Below are 10,000 nucleotides of genomic sequence, written 5' to 3'. Positions count from 1 at the left end.
CAACTGGAAAAGATAGACTGGACTCTGGACTGGACTTTGGACTGGACTCTGGACTGGACCCTGGACTGGACTTTATTAAACGAAGTTAATATTTAACCAATAATATAACGATTAACCGTTTTCAAAGGGAACATAAACGAAAAATCGAACAATGCTGCCCAGTAACTTTCAATCAAGTCAAGCTACTATTACGTGAATACTGTGACGACGATATATCTCATGCGTGCGCTGTCTAGAGAATGTTAGGAATGTAGTCCAATTCAATATATTCGATATGTTAAGGGCGGTCGCTCTGCGCACTATTTCTACAATTGAAGCAGCTAGCACTACAAACTAAGCACTTCAGTTGTTTACAGTGGTAAATTAACTTTACAAATCCCGCCACTTGTACGCTTGGCTATGATTGCGTAAACGCTGTGAAAGTTTAAAGTCATCACGTACCAATGTAATGTCGCCACGTGATCCTATCTCGTGCGTGTGCTACTTTAAGAATGTAGTCCGCTTCAAACACAACGCTAGATAAGTTATGGGATGGGAAAAGGGGGTGGCAAATACCAAAACATTGTTGCCAGGAAAAAGAAATAATAAATGTATACAGCTGAGAAGGACAAAATACATTTGCTTTCATCTTTTTAACATAATCTTCTTTATTGATTGGCAGCATATCTTTGATTTTAGAACTTGACAATCGTGACCTGGCATTCCTGATTTGTGTAACAATTCGAATTTTATAGTAGCTAATTTTTGTTGAAGAAGTACACAGGTTAAATCTAACCAATCAAATCATTGTTCGTTATCACCTGAGGGGTGATGAATGGTCTCTGAATGGATGGTCTCGGTTTTTGAGCGTTCCCAAACGTCTCTGTGTCTCAAATTTTTTGCAAAGCCATTTTGGGATCTAAATCTCGGTCTCGCAATCAAAGCTCAAAGTCGCGGTCTCGCAGACAAAAACGCTAGTCTCTCCAAAAAATGTAAAAAAATACAAAAAAAGTGTATACGAAATATCCTACACATATCATGTTCATAATTAATTGTTTCTCGATATACTCTCGGCTCAGCTAACTTGTATTTCTACGTTTATATACCAAGTTTATCTCTATTGAAGTCGTTGTGGCCCTAGGCCTGTACAAAAAATGTCTCCCTTATGTCAGTAGGGTGGTTAAATATTAACTTCGTTTAATAAAGTCCAGTCCAGAGTCCAGTCCAGAGTCCAGTCTATATTTTCCAGTTGGCCCAGTATCAGAGGTTTTAATATATTAAAAGCACTAGTGTAAATAGCGATGCAGAAAACACCATCAACTGATCGGACACCCGAGAACTAGAAAAGTCAACAGAAAACGCCATCAAGATCTGACATTCGAGAACTAGAAGAGTCAACACAGACAGTAAAAGAATTTGAAGATAAAACCACATAGGATTACTATTATTTCCAGTTTCAAACGAGAAAGGAAGAAGAGAAAATTATCAGCTCTCCCGTTCGAAACCTAAGCCAGGCCAGCATGCTTAAAAACTGCGGTACGGACAAACTGAATAATTTATCTTTCGTGAATGGATCTTCCAATGTCACGGAAGTCGGACTGACAAAGGAAGAGACGGCCATTTTAATAGCAACCTATTCCATCGTACTCCTTGTCGCGTTGATTGGAAACGTTCTAATCATCCTGGTGTTTTCCAAGTACAAGCCACTTCGAAAATCAATCAATTATTTCGTGGTCAATATGGCCGTCTCCGATCTCTTCACTCCCTTGACCATCATGCCCCTTATAATTGCACAGACACTATCTTCAGATCGCTTTCTTTCCCGGCTTCAGTCGAAAGATGCAAATATCATTTGCAAACTTTGCCATTTTCTTGCTAATGTTTCTGTGCTGGTCTCCATCCAGAGCCTTATGCTGATTTCAGTGGACAGGCTGATTGCTGTTGTCTTCCCTTTGAAGATAAAACTCATCTCGTGGAAAGTGCGTTTAGTCTGCATCCTGGTTTCGTGGATTGTGGCCATAGCTGCTCATGCTCATTACCTTCACATACTCCATGTTTCCTCCTATGGTTATTGCAGCTTCAGAGCCAACTGGACTACGGAAACCAACAATAAATATAAGACAGCCATGTTCATCGTATTCTACCTGGTACCAGTGTGTTTGTTGACTATCATATACAGCACCATAGCTTGGACTCTAAAACGAAGACAAAATGAAAGGAGAATTATGTCCAAATCTAAGAGATCTCGAGACCCTGCAACTAACAGACAGATAGTCAGATTGTCAATAGCCATATTAGCTGCTTTTATTGTCTGTATTGGCCCATTGTTTGTTTGCTCTTTTATCATCATATTTAAGTTTCATGGGGAGCTTCCCCCTGAAATCGGTGCTAAAATTCCCAAAGTCATTGTATTCATCATAAATAAGATGTTGCTTCATTCGTGGGGAGCCCTAAATCCCTGCATCTGCTTTGCTTTTAGTGAAAATTACCGAACAGGTTTCAAACATTTAGTATTTGGCCGACGTCGAGCTGGCAGAACAGCCTTTCCACAACTGGTGAGCATCATGAACATGACATTGGTTAGCCGAAGAACAAAAAGGAGCTCAAGTTCCGATCACGTCAGCATGAAGAGTGTCACTAAAGCTCAACAAGAAAGGCTTAAACTTGTGGGAGCAGAGAAAGAGCAAGGTCAAAAGCAAAAAAATACTACCGAGAAACAAAAAGAAAAACCTATGGTTGAAGAAATAAATCACGAGGAGAATGCAAGTCTTCTCTAAATCAAGTATACTATAGCTTACAAGGGTAAAGAAACTTTTCAAACAACGATATAGGTTTACTGAGTTTTGAATCTCGGACGGTTTGTTGTAAGTTGTTGTACACTATGATAGAGATCTGTAGCGGTGTGTAAGTAAGATGTATTGATTTCGTATTTCAGTCGCCTTCTGCGGCTTTTTAAAGAAAGGACACACTTAATGAAGGTCAGCTACATGTTAACATTGCTCATCAGTAGAAAATAAAGCTGTTTCGTCTTATATTTTGATCCAAGACGCTAAAATTACAATGCCGTTGTGATGATGATAATAACGAAAGAACAAGGACAACGACTGAAATCAGATCAAGAGAAACGACTGAAATTATTGCAGTAGCCATTAATGTAGAAAGAACTACCATAACCTCCCAAAGCATTGCCCTGACTCTTAGATCTCTCTCCTCTCTGGATCATGCTCATCGAGTACTACATTAATAAATGATTCCGTTTCGTCGACGCCTGCTTGTTTTGCCTGGGTTAAAGAATTCCTAATTATCCTTGCAAAAAGGCGGACTTATACGTTCTTTTGAGCAGCTCTTATTTTTAGGCGACGTTTGCCTCAAATTGTACTATCATTTTTCTAATTTCTTTCGAATTAATAGTGCCTAAGAGTCAAATTAACATTTTGTGTGTTGATGAGCCCATCATATCCAATGTAGTATGGCCTGTGTATGTTGCTTAATAAAATGCCGGAATTTATCCGATCAAAGGTTCATCCATGGGTTTGATTTTGAGCTTGTTCCTAATTTTTGAGCTTCTTTTAGTGAAAATTGTGACTGTTGATGATACAATGAAAAATTTCGCGCATAAACATTCTGGATATATTCCAAGTGCTTTTCAGTATCGAAAGCACACCGGCGAGGACGAATTAATTCTAATTTTATCTCGTAGTGACCAATGTTCCAAAGTCTTTGCTGGATAGTTCGACTGGTCTGCAGAAGTTGCATCGAACAAACGAACAATAGAAATCATACAAAAAAATTATTAAGTATTAACTTGCAATTTTTTTGTCTGTTGCGCTATCGTTAAAACGGTCATCAACGTAGCTTTGTCACACCTTGGTTGGGATAAGGCGCACTCAGTTAAAAGACGCACCCCAAACTTAGCAATTTAATCAAGCTAAGTTCTCAAACTGAAAATTACGCGAAAATACTCGGTTATTAGGTTATCAAAAGGATGTGATGAATTTGAGAACAATTATCCTTACACAATTGACATCCGAACTCTTTTTGTTAACGTAAAAAAAGTGAAAAAGTCACGCATTTATTAAATGATGTACGTAAAAACAAAAGCTAAAAGTTGACACCTGAAATGATAAACATACAACGCGTACACTTTTATTTGAACCTTCCGACTTAATAAATAGTCAGAGTTCAGACTTCAGACTTCAAGCGAAAGCGAACGGCGAAAAACTCCCTCCGAAAGTCATATTCAAAGGTGTTCGACAGGACCGACAGCTGAATATCAACACGCCACCAAGGATGCAAATTTCAGTGCACAAGAAAGGCTAGATGAACGAAGAAGGTCATGTTTTATCTCCACACTTTTTGTTCAGAGAAGAAACTTTTCATGCGAGCGACAAACACGATTCTCGGAATTCGAAACAAGGTTCGAACGATTGAATTGTTGTCATGGGTATCACGTTACTGAGCACGTGCTTTAAAGCATGTATGCAAATTTCCGTTTGTTCGTTTAGTGTTCCAAAGGTCTCGAAAAGCACTATTTTTTTTTTTTTTTTTAATTGACTAGTGTCCTTTTCTTGTGTTGTTTGAAGTGCAAGTTCTTCTCAAATTGTGATCTTAGGATTTTGTTGCGCAAAAATACTTGGCTATAAGACGCACCCCAATTTTAGCACTAACTTGCCACCCAAAGACAGATTTTGCTTGAAAAAACCGTGCGTCTTATAACCAAATAACTACGGTAATACTGCTATGATAATAATTAAGATAACCAGGGATGGACAAATTGCTGATGACAATATACAGAAATTATTAAGAGGCTAGCTCTTTGAGCTTTATGTTGTCTTTTGATTCATATGACAAAGTTCAGCGTTGCTATATACAAAGAATCGAAAAGAAAACTATTTACTTTTTGCGAGTCTACGTTAGAGTTCCATAAAAAGTCTCGTGAGGTATGACTTAATTAAACAAGACTCTTCATGAGTGTACATAACACTGAGTTGCCTATGGTACGTGTTACTCAAAAACAGGGGGGACTGAGTTGGGTGGTATTAGACTGCATTCCACAGGCAATTTTCTCAAGTCGGGTGTCATTCAGACCATTTAAGGGGTCACCCAGAAGTGGTACCAGCAGAGGCCCTTTGGCTCACACGTTCATACCACGAAACAGATCCTTTTTCTGAGGTTAAAACCTGGCTACCAGCCTATTAATCATTTGTCAGAAAGAAGAAATTCCTGTCATCTTTAGAAAAAATAGACACGCATTGCTTACGTGTGGTGGTGAAGTAACACAGCGCTTTATTCCATATGGTCAACTGAGCTGCGTTATTCAAGTTCAATATGTAGCTCTAATAGTACATGATTTAATTTCATTTGATTTAATTTCGTTAATTTCAGTTTACAGTGTCCCCAATTAGTGCTCCAGTACGACTAGGTCACGCTATTTTAGGTATCTTCGTTTAATTTTGTTAATTATGAGCTCTAAATTAAACGTCAAATTGGCAGAGCAAGAGTCTTTCATTTGCAAAATCACGGCCACATAACAACTGAGAATGATTTTCCAGCTGTGTAAATGATATTTTGATATAGACTGATATAAATTTGAAAAAAGGTGGACCGACGCTTTTCAAATTTACCCAAATTCAATCCATTTCAATCCTCTCCAGTTTTGTCCATCCATGTCCCTTCTTGGCTTCCCGGTGTTTTGTTAGAGTTCTTCTATAGTTTTGAACAGTTATTTTGATATTTTAGTTAATTCTATGACCATTCGATCAGTGCTGTAATTGCCTAAAATTGCGTGACCTAGCCCCTTTAAAGTTCCTTCTATATTGTTTTGGTATTGTATATCATTGTCGTGTCATGGTAAAAGTATTAGGTAAACTAAAAAGACCCCTGAGAAGACATGTGGTTACTAGCAAAGTACTAAACCCAGAAAGATTGAAGAAAATAAAAGGGAATCGAGAAACATTGCCTTCTAGGCTGACATGTTGATCATTTCCAAGTTCCCTGACAACTTCTTTGCACCACAAGTTTAAGCGTGCTGTCTCTCACAGGCTCCCCAAGCTGAAAATACGTGGTGTATGCGACAGTTTGTGTATATAGAGAATTGTATGGGAAAATCACCGTAAAAAAATTGTGTAAATAACTATCTCATTTGAAATAAAGTTTTCCTACCTCAGTCAAATGTGTGACGAACTTGTCTCTTTTGCCGAGTTTAGAGCCATTCTGACGCCGTTTAGTGAAGTTTAGAACACGACCGTTGTTGACTAACTACATGTGACCGGGCAGTCAACAACGGTCGTGTTGCCAGCGCGCGGTCAAATTCAAATGGACCAATAAGAGTTGAGGCTGAAACCATCTTGCGAGTTTCCGTTGTTGACTACCCGGTCACAAGCCTCTGAGGAAAGCTGAAGAGGTGAATTTTAAGGCAAAGTTTTCGTTCGTCACGAGTCTTTCGGCCGCCGAAACACACGTATTTGGAGTAAAATTTATTGGGCTTTATGGAACTGTTGTTTTTATTGCGATTCGGGACTTCTCCTGTTAAGCAGAAAACGATTTATGGAGCGAGGTTTGGCCAGCGATGGATGGAGTGGTCGGCCTTCCTATTATTTTAGTAACGGCCTTCCAGACAACTTAACTAAACGGCGTCAGAATGGCTCTAACACTCGGCAAAAGAGACAAGTTCGTCACACATTTGACTGAGGTAGGAAAACTTTATTTCAAATGAGATAGTTTTTTGCACAATTTTTTTACGATCGGTGATTTTCCCATACACAAACTGTCGCATACACCACGTATTTTCAGCTTGGGGATCCTGTGGCACTCTGAGCATCTGACAGCTTTGCAAGTTCACTGAAGTTAAACTCTGTCAGGCGGGGTTAGTATCTGGATGGGTGACCTGAAAAATATACCACTTTGTAACAGAAGCATAGGCCCGAAAATTCTATTTTAACGCCAAAATATGCGAACTAAGCAAGGAACAGATTTTGTTAGCTTGCCTTATGCAAAACAAATATTGATGCAAAAGAAAATAAATATTGATACACAGTTTTTAGGAAGAGCAGAAGGAAGTTTTCAGGACGGTCGATCGATAATAAAATATTTTTCCATGAGAAACAAAATTAACGGCATGAAAACAACATTTATCTTGAACAGCGAATAAGAAAAGTTACCATCAGCGAAAAGCATTTTGCGAGATTTTTGTTACGTTCAATTTGGGCTGCACAAGTAAATCGCAAAATCGAAATTGACACAGAATTCAGCGGGCGCCGTGATCAAGTTACCGCGGCGTGTTTTACTCGCGAAACAGTGAAGCATCAGTGTCAATTGATGGCAAGATACCGGGTTTTTGTTTTTGGTTAATTTTCATTTTCTTTCAAGTGTTTAAAGTTTAATAATGATATTACATATGTACAGATTTATTTGTTCCTCCAATCCCCCTTTGCGAGAAACAAGGTTGGAAATTAGTTACTTCATTCTGAATGCAAAGCTACTCTACTTTCTTTGATTTCAGGCAGGATATTATAATTATATTCATAATGTAATGTCCGTAACGTAATGTCCGTAACTTGTTGCATTTTCTCCAGTGATTCACATTGTTGTTGCAAATTCTCAATGCCATAGTTTGGGCCCCTTCAAACTAAAAAAGGATCCCAGCTCATGAAAAGATCTGGATTTTAATCGCGGAGAAAAAAGAAAAAAGGTCGGTTTTTGTTACGGACATTACGTAAGGTCCGTAATGGAAATGTTTTTCAATATAATTCAGCAATAACATTCAAGATGGCCCAAAACCTATCTGAAAATTTAACTTTGTCTTGCATTGACTCAGTTTTTTTAACTTGATGAGATTTTTGAAATTAACGTGCCGTGCTATAATAATTTGAAATATTACAGCTTGATAGCTACTTAAGCAAGCTTCTCATTGGTCAAAAATCAATGGCCTCTCTTTCCCGTTTACCACCAAACAAACTTTTGACAAATTATTTCCTGAACACTTTGGGGTATTCTCTTTCCAAATATCCATGGTTGGGTATCAAAAGATATTGTTTGAAATTTTGACATTTTAGCTACTCTAAAATGGAATGGCCCTCTGCGCATCTCGAGATACTCGGATTCCAATTGGCAAATGCAGGTATCAATGTTCTCTCCAAAACGAAGTCGGTGACCCCCCATTTTTTTACATTTCTGACATAACTAACTCATCATCTTACAGTGGTAAAAGTTTCAGAAAAAAATCAATGTTGAAAAATTTTCGCGCGAACGTCCTTAAACATGTGGTTTTGAGGTTTTAAAGATTGCTTAACCTTAAAAAATGCCTCAAGAAACCGTGGCGGCGAAGTGAGCTTAAAAAACCGAAATTGGTTTGATTAGGGTACATTTGGAGGTAGGACGTTAGCTTACAGTGGTGTAAAGGTTCAAAGTCGCTTTTATCCGGGAGATTTAGTTACCCGTACGGGAGACCGGGAGATTCGTTCTGTATCCGGGAGACTCCCGGATTATCCGGGAGAGTTGGCATGTATGACTTTGGTTACCTTAAAACCAGTTTTATTCACAAGGAGTAAGCAAGATAATTATGTAGGTTTGTTAAGTGACCTTTCAGCTGTCAGTTGAATTCAATTTTTTGATATTTTCATATGTTTAGTATTGGGCAGAAGAAATTGGATTTGGATTTGACCTTTCTGAAATCTTGTTGCTGTTGGGTCCTGAAACTCCTCAGAGAAAGCTACAAGAAAGAGAATAACACTTCTAGTTGTAGCAATTTTATTTGACTAGAAAGCATTGTTTCGTAGCTTGTATGTTCAGAAAATAAGCTCGCGTACGTACATGTACATGTAATTAAACCAAACGTAGTATTTTCCATGCGTACCGTTTTGAAGATGTTATCAACTTCTACTTGTGGAGTACCAAGATTTTCTGACGTCATTTACTGGAATTACACATTGTTGTTGTTATTGCCCTGTTAAGTACGCATTGAGAAGGATTCTTCAAGTTTCAGTTATGGTATGAGGTGATGTTTATCAGAGTCTGTTCATCAGGACCCATGTAACCTTTGCTTATTCAACTACACGTGACGATTTCGTAGTATTTCACTTTGTTGGGTAAACGGTGAAGAAAGAGCAATGTAATCTTTCTGGAAAGGTACATGTATTAAAACTGTTCATGTTTAATTAATTCTGTGTGGTTCCAATATTTAATACAGCTCAGATGACTTAGTACCAGCACAGATAATTGAAGCTCAATTAATAACGAATGCAATATCCTCTCAACACCGTTTCCGCTACTGGGAAACAATCGAAAACTCTCGGGGATTTTTTTTTTCTTCTTGACTTTATTCAACTTCAATCTTCTTTAATCTACCTCCAATAACATAAGTTAAAGACGTACAAATTACTTTATTACTTTTAATACAAGTCATTGCACGGTTTTGTCATCACCAGGTCCCAGTTGTTCAAACGATGGATATTGCTATCCACCGGATAACTCACTATCCAGTGGATAACTCAATTGGTTTTGCTAGCGTTTATCCGCTGGATAGTGATTTTTTTCGGTACATAGCGCTATTCATCGTTTGAACAACTGGGGCCAGGTGTGGATATTTTATCAAATTTGAAGTATTTCCCAGTCCCAAGGGTTGGGAATTTGACCAAAAAATTGTAAGAAAATTCAAATGCTGCACCTTTGCCCTTACCCCACTCTCCGTCTAAACATTGATAGGTGCATAATACAGGGATATTTTTGCGCGGTTCAAAACTATGCGGAGAAAGCAGAACTTGGCAATTGCTCTTGGTATCTAAAAAGAAAATTGGGGTTAATCACGCATTTTTCAGAGATCATTAAGCTTGAACTTGGAAGAGAACGCCATACATCGCTTTGAATTTTAAAGCTTTTTGCAAATATTCTTGATTAATTAGCTTCAAAAAATGCGTGGTTTAACACCCAATTTTCTTTTTGGATTTCAATAACACTTGTTCAGATCTGTTTTTCCCGCATGATCAGTAAACCGGGAAATAATACCTTTGAATTAGTAGGCACC

At 38.1% G+C, this 10,000-nt stretch overlaps 1 protein-coding gene across 1 annotated transcript in view; it reads left to right on the top strand.

The window, feature by feature from the left end:
• LOC137999840 (neuropeptide FF receptor 2-like) overlaps positions 1-3,503 on the top strand; it is a 4,125-nt gene extending 622 nt beyond the window's left edge. The window contains exon 2 of the mRNA XM_068845776.1: positions 1,884-3,503. Within this exon, the coding sequence (XP_068701877.1) occupies positions 1,884-2,756 (873 nt within the window). The 3' untranslated portion in view covers positions 2,757-3,503. The remainder of the gene's footprint in view (positions 1-1,883) is intronic.
• Positions 3,504-10,000: the final 6,497 nt, after the last annotated feature.

Source organism: Montipora foliosa, chromosome 4 (genome assembly GCF_036669935.1).
Source record: "Montipora foliosa isolate CH-2021 chromosome 4, ASM3666993v2, whole genome shotgun sequence".
Taxonomy (NCBI): domain Eukaryota; kingdom Metazoa; phylum Cnidaria; class Anthozoa; order Scleractinia; family Acroporidae; genus Montipora; species Montipora foliosa.
This window is presented reverse-complemented; position numbering and strand designations above follow the sequence as displayed.